The following is a 16,761-nucleotide window of genomic DNA, read 5'->3' on the forward strand; positions in this document are numbered from 1 at the left end:
TCCCAGCACCAGGGAGAGAACCCAGGAGTCCTGGCTCCCAGCCCGCCTGCTCTAACCCACCAGCCCCCACTCCCCTCCCAGAGCCGGGGAGAGAACCCAGGAGTCCTGGCTCCCAGCCCCCCCCTGCTCTAACCCACCAGCCCCCACTCCCCTCCGAGAGCCAGGGAGAGAACCCAGGAGTCCTGACTCCCAACCCCCATTCCCTTAACCGAGCTGGGGGAGGGAGTGGGGTCTGGAGGATTAGAGCCAGGGGGCGGAGCTAGGAGCCAGGACTCCTGGGTTCTCTCCCTGGCTCTGGGAGGGGAGTGGGGGCTGGTGGGTTAGAGCAGGGGGGGCTGGGAGCCAGGACTCCTGGGTTCTCTCCCCGGCTCTGGGAGGGGAGTTGGGGCTGGTGGTTAGAGCAGGTGGGGCTGGGAGCCAGGACTCCTGGGTTCTATCCCCGGCTTGGTACTTAGAGCAGGAGGAGGTGGGAATCCGGACTCCTGGGTTCCATTCCTGGGGCGGGGACTTCGGGGAAAAATTATAACCCTTGCTAATAATCAGCGTAACATTTCAATAGCGCGTTACCCCCATTAAGTAAGTCCCCTTCCCATCCCCCACTGTCAGGATGCTCCCCAATCTCACACACTGCTGGGGGGGGGACAGGAAGGAGGCCACCGGGGGGGCTTATGGTCCATCAGGGAGGGGATTGGAACCCAGGCGTCCTGGCCAGTCGGCCCATCCTGTCTCTGGCCCGGAGGAGTGGGGGTGGGGTCAATTCGAAGTCCCTTCTGTAGTTACCTAGAGCCGGTCACCGGGACCCGGCACGTGGCCCGCCGTCCGGTTCAGGGCACGTTCTCCCGCCGTTCGGCAGGAGCCATGGTAGCCTTGTCGTGAGCCGCTTAGTAGCCAATTTTGTATATAATAATAAATTGGGTTGTGGTCGCTGTGTCGCCTGTGTCTGGGTGTTAGCCCCAGGCATCCCTGGGGGAGGGGGGGCACCCGTGCTGTGTGTTGTGGCTGAGTGTAGACGCAGGGAACACACCCAGCAGGGTTTCAAGCTCACGCAAACGGCGGTCACGGGGGTACAGTCTCCTAAGACACCCCTTACAGTCGCTCACAGATGCACGTTCACAGCCGGACAGACAATCTCTTAGTCACATGGCCAGCTACAGTCATTCAGAGATACAACCACAGCCACACAATCTCTCTCTCTCTCACACACACACCAGTTGTAGGTGTACAGTCACGGTCGCACACACATCTAAAGTCATTCGGTCATAAGCTCTTAACTACACCTCCCTACACATCATTACAGTCAGTCACAATTACAGTCACAACTGGCACAGTCGCCTAGTCTCTCTCTTCATAGTCTCTCTCTTATGACACAGTCTCCCAGTCATAGTCTCTTAATCACCCCGCGAAGCTACAGTCGTTCGCAGTTACAGCCGTCAAGTCTTAGTCACGTGGACAGCTACAGTCGTTCAGAGATGCACAGTCTCAGCCGTGCAGATGCTTAATCTCATACACAACTCCAGTCACACATTACACCGTCATAATCTCTTAGTTATGCACACACCCCCCCACACACACAACTACAGCCATTCACAATGACATTGTGTCGGTTGTGCATGGCTGCACAGGTAAGAGATTACGATGGAGTCACTGTAGTTGTGTGAGAGATTAGGAGACGGTGGCTGAGCTTGTGTGTCTATGAATGACTGTAGCTGTATGTGTGACTAAATCTTGATGGCTGTAACTGTGAATGACTGTAGTTTAGGGTATGAAAGAGCCGAGGAGACTGTACTATTGTGACTGTAATCATGAAGGGCTGTAGTTGCGGATGGTGTAGTTAAGAGCCCATGACTGTGTGACTAAAACTGTACAGCTACGACCACAGTGTGTGTGTGTGTGTGTTTGTGTGTGTGTGTGTGTGAGAGACTATGAGATTGTACGGCTGTATCTGTATCTGTGCATGACTGTTGGTGGGTGTGTGGTTATGAGACTGTATGGCTCTGGGTGTGTGTAATTAAGAAACCGCAGTCGTCCACAATTACACAGTCACACACACACACACCAGTCACAGCTTTACAATCTCTTAGCTACACACACAAACTACTTCAATCAGCAAAGAAAGGAAGGTAGCTAACTTGGTGCAGCCCGGAGTTGTTGGGCTCAGTACAGGCGGTCTGGGTGACATACTCCAATCCGTGCTAGACAGGAGGATCAGACTCCTTTCTGGCCTGAACATCGATCAACTCTATGACTACACCGCCACACACAGTCGTCGAGCCTTTGGATTACACCCGTGCAAACTACAGTCATTCACCGTTACACAGGCTCAGGTGTGTGCATAGAGCTGAGTCTTCACAGACTGTACATGGAGAAGAAGCGTATGCGTGTGCACACACAGATACACAATATCAGACAGTCACCCGCAATCACAGTCCCCTCGACAAAACACATGGAGCATGACAAAAATTAGCCCCTCGGACACACGCACACAGTCAGCCTCGTGCTCACAATGACAGTCACACAACCGCTTGGGATGAGCTTGACACACACACACACATACAGTCACTGTTGCACACTCACAGTGCAAGACACAGATGCCCAGAAACAAACCCCCACAGGGGCGACGGTCACACTGTCTTGCACAAGAGCAGCTCACATTCCTGCACGAGCACCATCACACGAACACCCCCCCTCGCTGCTGCAAAACCAGTCACGGGGCTACAAACCAATCCCACGTACAAGCGCAGCCTTTCACAACCACTGTCACAACTAGTCAACCACAGCCAATCTCAGCTGCTCACAATCACCCTGTCATGCACAGCTGCACAGACGCGGCACCGCAGAGACCATCCCAACCGCACAACAGCTCCCAAACATGACCCGACACTGTCACAAGTACTCATAATTACACAGCCCTACACTGTCACAACTGCCTCACCACCACCCCAGTGTCAACATGCCACCAGCACAGCCACACACCTCCTGCTCCACAGCCGGACACCACCACAGACGCAGGCCCGCACCGTCCCAACCACTCCCAGGCCCGGCCTGGCACCGTCACAGCTGCGCCTCGGCACGACGGACAGCGCCACCGACCCACAACCACTTCTAGCTGGTCACAGGCGGCCACCGTCACAGCTGCGCCTCGGCACGACGGACAGCGCCACCGACCCACAACCACTTCTAGCCGGTCACAGGCGGACACCGTCACAGCTGCGCCTCGGCACGACGGACAGCGCCACCGACCCACAACCACTTCTAGCCGGTCACAGGCGGCCACCGTCACAGCTGCGCCTCGGCACGACGGACAGCGCCACCGACCCACAACCACTTCTAGCCGGTCACAGGCGGCCACCGTCACAGCTGCGCCTCGGCACGACGGACAGCGCCACCGACCCACAACCACTTCTAGCCGGTCACAGGCGGCCACCGTCACAGCTGCGCCTCGGCACGACGGACAGCGCCACCGACCCACAACCACTTCTAGCCGGTCACAGGCGGCCACCGTCACAGCTGCGCCTCGGCACGACGGACAGCGCCACCGACCCACAACCACTTCTAGCCGGTCACAGGCGGCCACCGTCACAGCTGCTCCAAGTCACAGCCCGACACTGGTCACGGACAACCGCTCCCAGACACATCACGGTCGCACCCCCCCAGTCACCCCCAATTCCTGTGATTCACTGTGACTCTCAGCCATAACACAGAAGGTTTATTAGCCGACAGGAACACAGTCCAACACAGAGCTCGTAGGTACAGACAACAGGACCCCTCAGTCAGGTCCATCTTGAGGGGTAGGGAGCCCTCCCTCAGTTTCCCCAGCCAGCGCCAAACTGAAACTCCCCCCAACCCCTCCTCTGGCCTTTGTCTCTGTCCTGGGCCAGGAGGCCACCTGGTCTCTTTGCTCTCCAACACCTCCAGTTGGCACCTTTGCAGGGGAGGGGCCAGGCCATCAGCAGACAGGACGTCGGCCATTCTCTGTGCAGACTCCATCACACTGGCCCTCTCGGGCTCTGAACCAATCACACACCCTTATCCCACCACCTAGGTCCTTAAGAACTGCATAGGGGAAACTGAGGCAGCCACACAGTCGTCAGAGAAAACATTAAGAACAGTCCCACTTCGTCACACAGCCGCACACGCGCTCCCAGTCACAACCTCCCCCCCCTCCCCCCGGTCACAGCCCCACACCAGCACATGGCACCACCGCTCCTACCCCCCCAGCCGCACACACCCTCCCACCACCTTCACCCCCGGCTCAGCTCCCCCCTCCCGCCCGCTCGTGGCCGCCGGGGCAGCTGTGGGCCCATATGGTGTCGCTCCTGAACAGGGCGGAGTCCAGGTCCAGCTGGTGGCCTTGCACCCGGATCCCCCGCAGGCAGCCCCGGAAGGCCCCCCACTCCTGGGGGCTGGGGGTCTCGACCCCCTCTGCAAGGGAGATATCATGTCAGAAGGTGGGGAGAGAGGGGACCCCCCCGGCACCGCACCACCACCCACACAGCCACCCCTTCTTGGGGAAGGGTCTCACGTCAAGGCCGCCCCGGCTAAGCTGGGATGGGGGCACAGTCAAGGCCGTCCCAGGTGTGGGGGAAACAGTCAAACAGTACCCAAGGCTAGGGGGGAACATACCTGGCAGCCCGCCAATGAAGAGCCGCCCCTCCTGGCCCAGCCAGGCCTCCTGCAGCCACTGGAAGTCGGGGGGCTGCCCGGGAAGGGTGTCCCCGTGGTCACCCAGCCGCAGGGCCAGCTGGGTGGGGGAGACCTGCAGGCGCAGGGGGGCATCCAGGCAGGGCCCCTCTGGCAGAGGCAGCCGCAGCTCGGTCCGGTTACCCAGGCACACCGCCAGGGCCTGCGGGAGAGGGAGGGGGAGGCTCAGGGGGTGATGGAGACAGGTCCCCCCCCGGCTCCCCAAACCTGCCCCCAGGCTACACGCGAGTGGAGATCCCCCCCCCCGATGGTGCCCCCGGTGAGCAGATCCCTGGCACCACACCCACCCCCCAGCGACCAGATCTGTGGCACCGTCTCCCCAGTGAGCAAATCCCCCCAGCACTACGCCCCCCCGGTGAGCGGATCCCTGTCAAAACATCCTCCTGGAGAGAGGATCCCTGGCAGTGAGCAAATGCTCCATGGTGAGCAGATCCCCCGCACTGCACACACCCCCTGTGCGCAGATCCCAGCCCCTCCCCCGGCAAATGGATCCCTGGCACCACGCCCCCCCCCAGTGACCAGATCTGTGGCACCATCCCCCCGGTGAGCAAATGCCCCCCAGCACTATGCCCCCTGGTGAGCGGATCCCCTGCACTGCACACACCCCCAATGAGCAGATCCCGCCAGCACCATGCCCCATGGTGAGCAGATCCCCTGCACTGCAAATCCTGCATGAGCCGATCCCCAGCCCCTCCTCCTGGTGAACAGATCCCTGGCACACACACTCCCAGTGAGTGGATCCCCGGCACCACACCTCCGGTGAGTGGATCCTTGGCACCTGCCCCTGGTGAATGGATCCCTGGCACTGTGCCCCCCAGTGAGTGGGTCCCTGGCACTGCACACCCCCCCCAGGTGAGCAGATCCCTGGCACCACATCCCCCCAGTGAGTGGGTCCCTGGCACTGCTCCCATCCAAGTGAGCAGATTCCTTGCACCACCACCCCCATGAGTGGATCCCCGGTACCTTCCCCTGGTGAGCAGATCCCTGGCACCGCACCCCCCAGTGAGCGGATCCCCCCCCATCCCCCCCGGGACTCACCGTGGGCTGCAGGACCAGGCTCAGCGCCAGGCTCCCGTCTGGGGCCCCCACCGCCAGCACCAGCCCCGTCTGCCGGGGGGCCCTGATCCCCAGCTCCACCTCCAGCCCCCAGCTCCCGTTGGGGGGCGCAGCGCCGCCGGCCAGGTCTGGGGGGGCAAACACCGGGGGCCGGTTAACCCGGGGGGGGGGGCTGGACCCTCCCCCGGCAGATGCTGCCATGGGGGGGAGTTGGGGAGAAGGAGGGAGTGGGGGGGTCACTGTTGGGGGGGCTGGAGGAGGGGGGGATTCCTGCGGGGGGGCTGGGGTCACGGTTGGGAGGCCTGGGGAGGGGGGCTGGGGGCTGTCACCATAGAGGGGCTGGGGGGTCACTCCAGGGGGTGGGATGGGGGGTCACCACAGGGAGAGGGGACCAGACAGAGAGGCAGGATGGGGGGTCCCCATGGGAGGAGGGGGCAGGATGGGGGGTCCCCATGGAGGAAGGTGCCGGCCAGGGGGCGGGATAGGGGATCCCCACGGGAGGAGGGGGCAGGATGGGGGGCAGGATGGGGGGTCCCCATGGGAGGAGGGGGCAGGATGGGGGGTCCCCATGGAGGAAGGTGCCGGCCAGGGGGCGGGATGGGGGATCCCCACGGGAGGAGGGGGCAGGCCGGGGGATCCCCGTGGCAGCAGACGCCGTGGCGGGAAGGAAGGCGGGGCCAGGCCGCCCGGACGCCGGGGTCCCCGGGTACCTGCCGGGCGGAAGCTGGCCAGCCCCGCCCCGGGGAAGAAGCTGCCGGGCCGCAGGGCGCTGAAGCAGGGCTTGGCCTTCGCCTGCAGGGCGGCGCCCTCCCGCCAGCTCGTGCTCTGGTTCAGCCACCGCCAGCGCCGCAGGCAGCCGTCCATGGGGGTGTTCATCTGCAACGCCGGGCGGGGGGCTGAGCGAGCCGGGCCCCCCAAACCACAGCTCCCCTCCCAGAGCCGGGGAGAGAACCCAGGAGTCCTGGCTCCCAGCCCCCCCCAGTCCCCTCCCAGAGCCGGGGATGGAACCCAGGAGTCCTGGCTCCCAGCACCCCCTGCTCTGACCCACCAGCCCCCACTCCCCTCCCAGAGCCGGGGAGAGAACCCAGGAGTCCTGGCTCCCAGCCCCCCCTGCTCTAACCCACCAGCCCCCACGCCCCTCCCAGAGCCGGGGAGAGAACCCAGGAGTCCTGGCTCCCAGCCCCCCCTGCTCTAACCCACCAGCCCCCACTCCCCTCGCAGAGCTGGGGAGAGAACCCAGGAGTCCTGGCTCCCAGCCCCCCTGCTCTAACCCACCAGCCCCCACTCCCCTCGCAGAGCCGGGGAGAGAACCCAGGAGTCCTGGCTCCCAGCCCCCCTGCTCTAACCCACCAGCCCCCACTCCCCTCGCAGAGCTGGGGAGAGAACCCAGGAGTCCTGGCTCCCAGCCCCCCCTGCTCTCACCCACCAGCCCCCACTCCCCTCGCAGAGCTGGGGAGAGAACCCAGGAGTCCTGGCTCCCAGCCCCCCCTGCTCTAACCACCAGCCCCCGCTGCCCTCCCAGAGTCAGGGAGAGAACCCAGGAGTCCTGGCTCCCAGCCCCCCCCGCTCTAACCCACCAGCCCCCACGCCCCTCATGGAGCCGGGGAGCGAACCCAGGCGTCCGGGCTCCTCACCGGGGCCAGCAGGAAGGAGGCTGGGAGCAGCAGCCCCCCCACGGCCAGGCGCATGGCGGACGCCGGGCGCTCGATGATGGGGTACGAGACGTGGCCCAGGGTCAGCAGCTCGTCGCCGTCCACCTCCAGCCGCACGCTGTCCCCCTCGTTCATCACCAGCATCTGGGGGGGGGGCCGGGGGAGCACTCGGTGACTGTGGCCCAATGGGGCCCCCGCCCCCGCAACCCAGGGGGACCCCCAGACTTACCCCAGCTCCCCTCCAGCCACCGCATCCCCAGGGTCCCCCAACCCCCCCCAGACCCCCACTCTGCCCTGAGAGAACCCCCCAACCCCCTGTCCATCTGCCCTCACAGCCAGGGTCCCCCATAATCCACCCAGCCCCCCCCTCCCTGAGAGCCCCCCCAAACCCACTGTCCAGCTGCCCTCAGGCCCAGGATCCCCCCCACACACACCCAGCCCCCCATCTCCCTGCGAGAATCCCCCAACCACCCCCAAAAAGCCAGCCCCCCTCTGCCCTGAGAGAACCCCCCAAACCCACCCTGCCCCCTGTCCATCTGCCCTCACAGCCAAGGTCCCCCATAGTCCACCCAGCCCCCCTCCTCCCTGAGAGAACCCCCCAAATCCCACCCAACCCCCTGTCCACCTGCCCTCAGGCCCAGGATCCCCCAAACACCCACCCAGCCCCCCTCCTCCCTGAGAGAACCCCCCCAAAAAAACCCAACCCCCCCTGCCCTGAGAGAACCCCCCCCAAAAACCCAGCCCCCCTCTGCCCTGAGAGAACCCCCCCAAACCCCTGTCCACCTGCCCTCAGGCCCAGGATCCCCCACACACCCACCCAGCCCCCCTCCTCCCTGAGAGAACCCCCCCAAAAAACCCAACCCCCCCCTGCCCTGAGAGAACCCCCCAAACCCATCCAACCCTCTGTCCATCTGCCCTCACTGCCAAGGTCCCCCATAGTCCACCCAGCCCCCCCTGCCCTGAGAGAACCCCCCAAACCCGCTGTCCATCTGCCCTCAGGCCCAGGATCCCCCCCAAAACCCACGCAGCCCCCCCTCCCCGAGAGAACCCCCAAAACCCACTCAACCCCCCTCTGCCCTGAGAGAACCCCCCAAAACACGCTTGGCCCCATTTCCTCCTGGTCTCAGGCCCAGGATCCCCCCCACACCCACGCAGCCGCCCTCCTCCCTGAGAGAACCCCCCAAACCCGCTGTCCATCTGCCCTCAGGCCCAGGATCCCCCCCAAAACCCACGCAGCCCCCCCTCCCCGAGAGAACCCCCAAAACCCACTCAACCCCCCCTGCCCTGAGAGAACACCCCAAAAAACCCAGCCCCCCTCTGCCCTGAGAGAACCCCCCAAAAACCCAGACCCCCTCTGCCCTGAGAGAACCCCCCCAAACCCCTCCAACCCCCTCTGCCCTGGGAGAACCCCCCAAACACACCCAACCCCCTGTCCACCTGCCCTCACAGCCAAGGACCCCCATAGTCCACCCAGCCCCCCCTCCTCCCTGAGAGAACCCCCCAAGCCCCCCCAGCTCCCCTCCCCCCTGAGAGAACCCCCCAAAACCCACCCAACCCCCCTCTGCCCTGAGAGAACCCCCAAAACCCACCCAACCCCCTGTCCACCTGCCCTCAGGCCCAGGATCCCCCCCAAAACCCACGCAGCCCCCCTCCCCGAGAGAAACCCCAAAACCCACCCAGCCCCCCTCCAGCCGCCCCCACGCCCTTGGGTCCCCCCCCCAAGCCACACAGCTCCCCCCACTCCAAGGGCCCCCCTAAAACACACCCACCTCCCAGTTACCGCTTCCCCAAGGGGAGCCCCCCCAAACCCCCCAGCCCCCCCTGCCCCCCCATACTCGGTGCCACTGGCCGTCGTCCAGCCGCCGCCCGCCTCGCACGCTGATGTTGGTCATGACGCTGCTGATCTGCATCTCCGCCCTGCCCCGCCGCAGCCCCAGCACGAACCAGTCGCTGTGGTCCCCCATGTCCCCGAAAAAGATCACCCCCTCGGGGTCCAGCGTGCGGAAGTCGAAGACCGAGGCGGCGCTGGGGAGAGCGGGGCCCACACCGTACAAAGGGAACCCAGGCGTCCTGGCTCCCAGGCCCCCTGCTCTAACCACTAGCCCCCACTCCCCTCCCAGAGCCCGGGAGAGAACCCAGGCGTCCTGGCTCCCAGCCCCCCCCTGCTCTAACCCACCAGCTCCCACTCCCCTCCCAGAGCCGGGGAGAGAACCCAGGAGTCCTGGCTCCCAGCGCCCCCTGCTCTAACCCACCAGCCCCCACTCCCCTCCCAGAGCCGGGGAGAGAACCCAGGCGTCCTGGCTCCCAGACCCCCCTGCTCTAACCCACCAGCCCCCGCTCCCCTCCCAGAGCCCGGGAGAGAACCCAGGCGTCCTGGCTCCCAGCGTCCACCCCTGCTCTCACCCCCCAGCCCCCACTCCCCTCCCCGAGCCTGGTTGAGAACCCAGGCGTCCTGGCTCCCAGCCCCCCCCGCTCTAACCCACCAGCTCCCACTCCCCTCCCAGAGCCGGGGAGAGAACCCAGGAGTCCTGGCTCCCAGCGCCCCCTGCTCTAACCCACCAGCCCCCACTCCCCACCCCGAGCGGGGGAGAGAACCCAGGCGTCCTGGCTCCCAGCCCCCCCTGCTCTAACCCACCAGCCCCCGCTCCCCTCCCAGAGCCCGGGAGAGAACCCAGGCGTCCTGGCTCCCAGCGTCCACCCCTGCTCTCACCCGCCAGCCCCCACTCCCCTCCCAGAGCCAGGGAGAGAACCCAGGCGTCCTGGCTCCCAGCCCCCCCTGCTCTAACCCACCAGCCCCCACTCCCCTCCCGGAGCCGGGGAGAGAACCCAGGAGTCCTGGCTCCCAGCGTCCCCCGGCTCTAACCCACCAGCCCCCCCACCCCGCCCAGAGCCGGGGAGAGAACCCAGGAGTCCTGGCTCCCAGCCCCCCCTGCTCTGACCCACCAGCCCCCACTCCCCTCCCAGAGCCGTGGAGAGAACCCAGGAGTCCTGGCTCCCAGCCCCCCTGCTCTCACCCGCCAGCCCCCACTCCCCTCCCAGAGCCCGGGAGAGAACCCAGGCGTCCTGGCTCCCAGCCCCCCCTGGGATTGTACCTGGTCACCGTGCTCAGGTCGATGAAGATGGTGGCTGCCGGGGTGGCGCCCGCCCAGTGCCGGCCGAGATTCAGGGCCCCCGCCTCGCCTGGGAGCACCTGGAAGCAGTGACCGTCCTGGGGGGGGGGAGGCGGCAGACAAGCAGTGGGTTACTCGTAGGGCCCCGTGCAGCCCCCTCGCCGGCCATTGGGCGGCGCTGCCGATGCGCGGGGGGCAGATGCACCCCGGGCGTTACCCGGAGGGGTCTGGTTGCCAGCAGTTCCGCAGGCTAACGAGGGGGGGGCAGGATCCGGTCCCTTTAAATCGCCGTGTTACCCCAGCTGGCCACCAGGTGTCAGCGCTGCTCCGTGATAGCAGAGACACACTGTGGGGAGTGGGGGCTGGGGGGCTGGGAGCCAGGACTCCTGGGTTCTCTCCCCGGCTCTGGGAGGGGAGTGGGGGCTGGTGGGTCAGAGCAGGGGGGGCTGGGAGCCAGGACTCCTGGGTTCTCTCCCCGGCTCTGGGAGGGGAGTGGGGGCTGGTGGTTAGAGCAGGGGGGGCTGGGAGCCAGGATGCCTGGGTTCTCTCCCCGGCTCTGGGAGGGGAGTGGGGGCTGGTGGGTTAGAGCAGGGGGGACTGGGAGCCAGGACTCCTGGGTTCTCTCCCTGGCTCTGGGAGGGGAGTGGGGGCTGGTGGGTTAGAGCGGTGGGGGCTGGGAGCCAGGACTGCTGGGTTCTCTCCCTGGCTCTGGGAGGGGAGTGGGGGCTGGTGGATTAGAGCGGGGTGGGCTGAGAGCCAGGACTCCTGGGTTCTCTCACCGGCTCTGGGAGGGAAGGGGAGGGGAGTGGGGGCTGGTGGATTAGAGCAGGGGGTGCTGGGAGCCAGGACTCCTGGGTTCTCTGCCCACCTCCAGAAGAGGAGGGGGGGTCTCTCTTTTTCACTGGCTCCTGCCTCTCAGCGCCAGCCTTGGATTATAGGGGGAGAAAGCGGGAGTTCGCTAGCAGCGGGCCCACAGCGTCCGGCCCCACCCTGTTGTCAGCTGGGGTCCTGGGGCAGCTGACCCCCACCCATCACAAAAAAGCATGTCTAGGGCTGCTTTCCCCCCCTGGCTCCCCCCACACTGGAGCAACCCAGCCTCAGTTTCCCCTTCGAGCCAACCACCATGTAGCCCGGTGTCTGGCAGTCCCTCGCTATGCCTCCAGCCGGCTCGTTAATCATCTGGCCCCACTCAGGGCGATAACGAAGCCGGTGGGTGCGGAGGGAAGGGCCTTTTGGGGCGGGGGGGTCCTTTGCTTCGCGGCTGGCGCCACCCTGCCCATCCTGGCTGATAGCCATTGCTGGACCCGTCCTCCATGAATTGATCTAGTTCTTTGTTGAACCCTGTTACGGTCTCGGCCTTCACAAAATCCAGCGGCGAGGAGTTCCCCAGGTCGACGGTGCTGAAACATTCCCGTCATTAATCTCGCCTCGTACGGCAGCCGTGCCAGCCCCCAACCTCATGTTTGTTGCCCGGCTCTGAACCTTTTCCAATCCTTTTCGAGACGGGGCGACCCCACCCGCCCGCAGGCTTCAAGTATTCAGTCCGTTCCTACGGCCGTGACGAACCGCGGCTTGGCGCGCTGCCCCAGATTTTCTTGGCAACAGCTGGATCCGAAAGCCCTGGGCCTTGTCCGCCAGGTAAACCGAGGTACGGGAAAAGTCCCCCCCCCAACCGCATTATGGGGAGTTAACTTTGGGGCACGGGGGAAGGGGGAGTTGCTATCGGCTCAGCTGGATTCTCCATCGCCGACCCCGGGGCGCTTTTCGGAGAGATCTCCTCTGGGCATTAGTTCGGGGCAGGGATCCGGCCCGGGCGCCACGGCGCCGGCAGCTTTTGCGATATTTTTTTTGACGAAGCCTAACCCTGCCTCGGTTTCCCCCTTAGGCTTCCCGGGACTGCTCCATGGGGCAAGGGGGGGAAACAGGGGGACGTCTGCGCTCGGGGCGTGGTGCTGAGGGGTCTGAGATTGAACGGGTCACGGACAAGGACCGGCCCAGGTTGACCCATAGCAGTGGAAAATCGGGGGGCCGGGCCAGATGATCCCCATGGTGCAAGCCACCCTTCTTGTTTCTCAGACTCACAGCCCCCCCCCCCCCCAGCTACCCGTCCCCCGCCGCAGCTCCCCGTCAACCCCACTCACGGCTGGGACAGCCAGGCGGCCCGTACGCCCCCCGTGCAACGGCACGCTTCTGCCAGCGTGCAAACTCACCGGCCAGGGGGCCGAGCCGTCGGCTATAACCCCCCCAGAGCCTCTCTAGGGCCGGGATGGGCTGGAGAGGAAGGTTTGCCCGGTGGTCAGAGCGCTGGGGTGTGGGCTCCGCCACAAACCGCGGGCCCTTGGATAAGTCGCCCTGGGCCTCAGTTTCCCCGCCTTGCCTGACCTCCTGGGAGTGGGGGCTGTGAGAAGACATGCAGGAAAGAGACCACAATGACAGGCACCCTGTACATGCCACAGACAGAGGATACCTCATAACCATGCCCTTGACTCTGTACGTAACCCAACACGTAACGCCACCTCCGGACCGGATGAGCGGCGGGGAGCCAACGTGCCGCTGATTACTTTTTTTTAAAAAGGCTCCAGAGATGATTCCGGCAATGCCAGGCCGGCGAGTCTAACGTCCGTGCCAGGGCCACGGGTTGAAACTCAAGAACCGAACGATCAGACGCAGCGACAAAGACGATTCGTCAGGGCAGAGTCAAGGTGGTTTTGGGAAAGGAAAAATCACGCCTCACCAATCTACTAGAAGTCTGTGAGGGGGTCGACAAGCCTGTGGGCCAAGGGGGATCCGGTGGATCTAGTGTACTTAGATTTTCAGCAAGCCTCTGACAAGGTCCCTCAGCGAAGGCTCTTAAGCAAACTCAGTTGTCGTGGGATAAGAGGGAAGGTTTTCTCAGGGGTCGGTAACGGGTTAAAAGACAGGAAACAGGATCGGAATAAATGGCCGGTTTTCAGAGCGGAGAGAGGTGACTAGTGGCGTCCGTCCTGGGCCCGGTCCGGCTGAACGGATCCCCCCCCGGAAAAAAAGGGCGCAACCAGCGAGGTGGCAACATCTGCAGACGCCACGAAACGACCCCCAGATCGTTAAGTCCCAAAATTGGCCAGCACGACGGCCGCGGGAAGTCAGCGTTGCTCCACGCCCGCGAGTTCACCCCGCCAAACAACGTCGCCACCTCAGCGTCCCGCGCCCCTCGGCCGCGGAGGCCGGCGGTCGCGCCGCAACCGCCGTACCGCAGCCAACGGTGACACACACCCCCCCGCCCGCGGCCCGCTCGCAGCAGCGGCGGGAGGAAAACGTTCGAATGAAACCAGCCCGGAAGCCGTTTCCTATCCTTGGCGCCCGTTTCCTTGCCCTCGTGCCCTGTGGTTTGTTAGGACAGTCGCTTACGGTTAACGCGGCGCTGTACGGTCCGTGCCTTTTTTTTCCGGTTGGTTTGTTCGGTTTTGGGGGCTCGGTGCCGGGCGAGGGGTGCGGGGCTGCCCGGTCCGTAACGCGGGGGGGGGGTCCGTAAATCGGCTGGACTACGCGGCGGGTTTCAAAGGGCCACCCCGGGCACCGTCGACCTGCGGAACTCCTCGCCGGAGGGACGTTGAAAAGCACAGGATGAGGTCCCGGAGGATCCCCCCGCCTTGGAGGTTTTTAAGGCCCGGCTTGACAAAGCCCTGGCTGGGATGATTGAGCTGGGGGTTGGTCCTGCTTGGAGCCGACCCAATGTCTGAAGCAGTTGACACGCCGGCCCCGGGTTTCTTCCTCCCGACTGGGTCCAGCTTCCCAGAGCCGGCTGCTTCCTGCCCCCTGGGTGTATCCCCCCCATCACCGGAAACACCAGAAACCCCCCAGCTCGGGGCTAGCCAGACCTTTCGCTTCCCACGCGGAATCATCCCCTTGCTTTCCCCAGAGGGAAACTGAGGCAGGGCGCGACTAGCGGGAGCAGAGACGGAAAGGGGGGGCAGTTACACCATTTTGCCACCCTGCCAATGAGCTCTGGCACCGGTGGATCGGCCTCCCTCCCCGCCCCCGCGCCAGCCTCACCTGGGCCGAGTCCCCGCGGGTTATCGGCGGGTACAGCAGGGCCCCTACGGAGATCAGGGCCAGGAGCCCGGCTGGGAAGCCCATGGTGCCCGGAGAAAGGATCCAGCCGCGGGCCGCCCGCTGCCAGCCCCCTTTGCCCGAGCTGCGGGGCGGGTAAACAGGGGCTGACGCCAGCGGCTTGGCGTCAGAGCCGGCTCAAGGGTCAGGGCTGCCCGGCCCGGGGGGAAGAGATGAGAGGGCGTTGGCCCCGGCGCGCGGAGGCGGGCGGCAGAGCATGCCCTGGTTGGTCGGCTCGCGCGAGGGGTGGGAAACTGAGGCAAGGGGGGGGGTGGAACCTGGTGCCGTGGGATGGGGGGAGTACTGAGGAGGGGGGTAAACGCCCAGGGGTGACAGCTCCAGCAGCGGCGAGCCCCCCCATGGGCACAGGGACCCCAATAAACACAGGCACCCCCAATGGACTGGGGTCTCCTTTCTCAGCCCTGCAGTAAACCCCCATCTCCCAGCGACCCCATCGCACTCCCCACGGGCAGTGGCTGTTTGCTCGGCCTTACATTGGCCACGATCCCAGACAGGATGGCAGCCGGGGGCGGGGGGGAGAATATCCCCCGGCAACACCTCCTGCTGGCCAAGCCCAGCCCCGGGTAGCCCCCCGTCAGTCAGTGCTGGCCCCAGCCCAGGGGGCACCTCAGAGGTGGGCGCATCTCAGCGCCAGGCGAGGGGTCCCTGGGTAACCGGCCGCCCCGCCCCAGAGGTGGCCGCATCTCAGCACCGGGCGAGAGGTCCCTGGGTAACCGGCCGCCCCGCCCCAGAGGTGGCCGCATCACGGTACTGGGTGAGGGGTCCCTGGGTCACCAGTTGCCCCGCCCCAGAGGTGGCCACATCTTGGCACCAGGCATCCCTGGATAACCAGCCGCCCCGCCCCAGAGGGGTCCCTGGGTAACCGGCCGCCCCGCCCCAGAGGTGGCCGCATCTCAGCGCCGGGCGAGGGGTCCCCGGGTAACCGGCCGCCCCGCCCCAGAGGTGGGCGCATCTCGGCGCCGGGCGAGGGGTCCCCGGGTAACCGGCTGCCCCGCCCCAGAGGTGGGCGCATCTCAGCGCCGGGCGAGGGGTCCCCGGGTAACCGGCCGCCCCGCCCCAGAGGTGGCTGCATCTCAGCGCCGGGCGAGGGGTCCCCGGGTAACCGGCCGCCCCGCCCCAGAGGTGGCCGCATCTCGGCGCCAGACCCAGCGTTCGGGTTGAGCGTATAGTCGTCTTTTTTTATTTCGGAGAAGTTATTATAGTTACACACAGAGATGCAGAAAGATAAATATTGGCTTGTTCTCTACGGGTCTTCCACACAGTCACGGTTGGAACAGAGAGACCGGGGTCGAAGCGGCTGGAAGGTGGGTTTGTGGAAACGTTTCACCGGGTGGGTGGTTTTTTGTTTTGCTTTCGCTCGTTTGTTTCTTTGATTGGTGGAAGGGGGGGGAGGGGGGTTTCAAACCGGTTCGTTAGAGCTCTAAAGTGCCGTAAAACTAACGAGAGGTGCAACCTAGAACAGAAAGACGAAGGTACATTCGGTAGCGATGCTCGACGCTCACTGAGGCCTCAGTGACGAAAAGTGCAAAAGAGGTCGCGGAGACGGACAGCTATGTACAAGTCAGTGACTGCCCTCCCCTGCCCCCCATATCCCCTGCGACCCCCCCCTCGGCCCCCCACTGCAGCTGGGGGCGGGGGGGACACAGGTGCCCAGAATGCCTTTGATGCGCTCTGCTAATCCCCGCGAGCAGAGGGCGGGAAGGTCATTGCGATGCAGCGGACGCAGGTGTGTGCAATTCTGCCTGCCAGCCAGAAGAGGTGGCTGGGGCAGGCGTGTGGGGAGCGTGGGGGGGGGGTTGCAATGGTCCTTGCCCTGCAGTGGGGGGGGGGCGCGCAGGGTGGAATGCAGCACGAGGCAGCGGCTGGGGTGGGGCTGGAATGTGCACCGTGCTGCACCGCGGGGGGGGGGATGCTCGTTTTTATTGCAGGAAGGGGGAGCGGGGGGGAGCTGCAGGCCGACGCAAGGCTTGCGCCGCAGCAGGGAGCGCTGGAAATTGCAGGGACGGGCTGCAGCAGAGCAGGGTGCATTTCCCATTGCAATGCACCCCCAGGCTGCAGCAGAGCAGGTTGCAATGCATCGCTGGGCTGCAGCGGAGCAGGGCACAATGCATCACCAGACTGCAGTGGAGCAG

At 65.1% G+C, this 16,761-nt stretch overlaps 1 protein-coding gene across 1 annotated transcript; it reads right to left on the reverse strand.

The window, feature by feature from the left end:
- Positions 1 to 4,237: 4,237 nt before the first annotated feature.
- Positions 4,238 to 14,727, reverse strand: SHBG (sex hormone binding globulin). The gene is made up of 8 exons (XM_045001505.1): positions 14,552 to 14,727; positions 10,502 to 10,617; positions 9,245 to 9,434; positions 7,392 to 7,553; positions 6,468 to 6,633; positions 5,740 to 5,885; positions 4,624 to 4,843; positions 4,238 to 4,422 (listed from the first exon to the last, which is right to left on the reverse strand). The coding sequence occupies exons 1-8, from the start codon at positions 14,633 to 14,635 to the stop codon at positions 4,253 to 4,255; spliced, it is 1,254 nt and encodes a 417-aa protein (XP_044857440.1). The 5' UTR covers positions 14,636 to 14,727; the 3' UTR covers positions 4,238 to 4,252.
- Positions 14,728 to 16,761: the final 2,034 nt, after the last annotated feature.

This window comes from Mauremys mutica, unplaced genomic scaffold (genome assembly GCF_020497125.1).
Source record: "Mauremys mutica isolate MM-2020 ecotype Southern unplaced genomic scaffold, ASM2049712v1 Super-Scaffold_277, whole genome shotgun sequence".
Classification (NCBI taxonomy): domain Eukaryota; kingdom Metazoa; phylum Chordata; order Testudines; family Geoemydidae; genus Mauremys; species Mauremys mutica.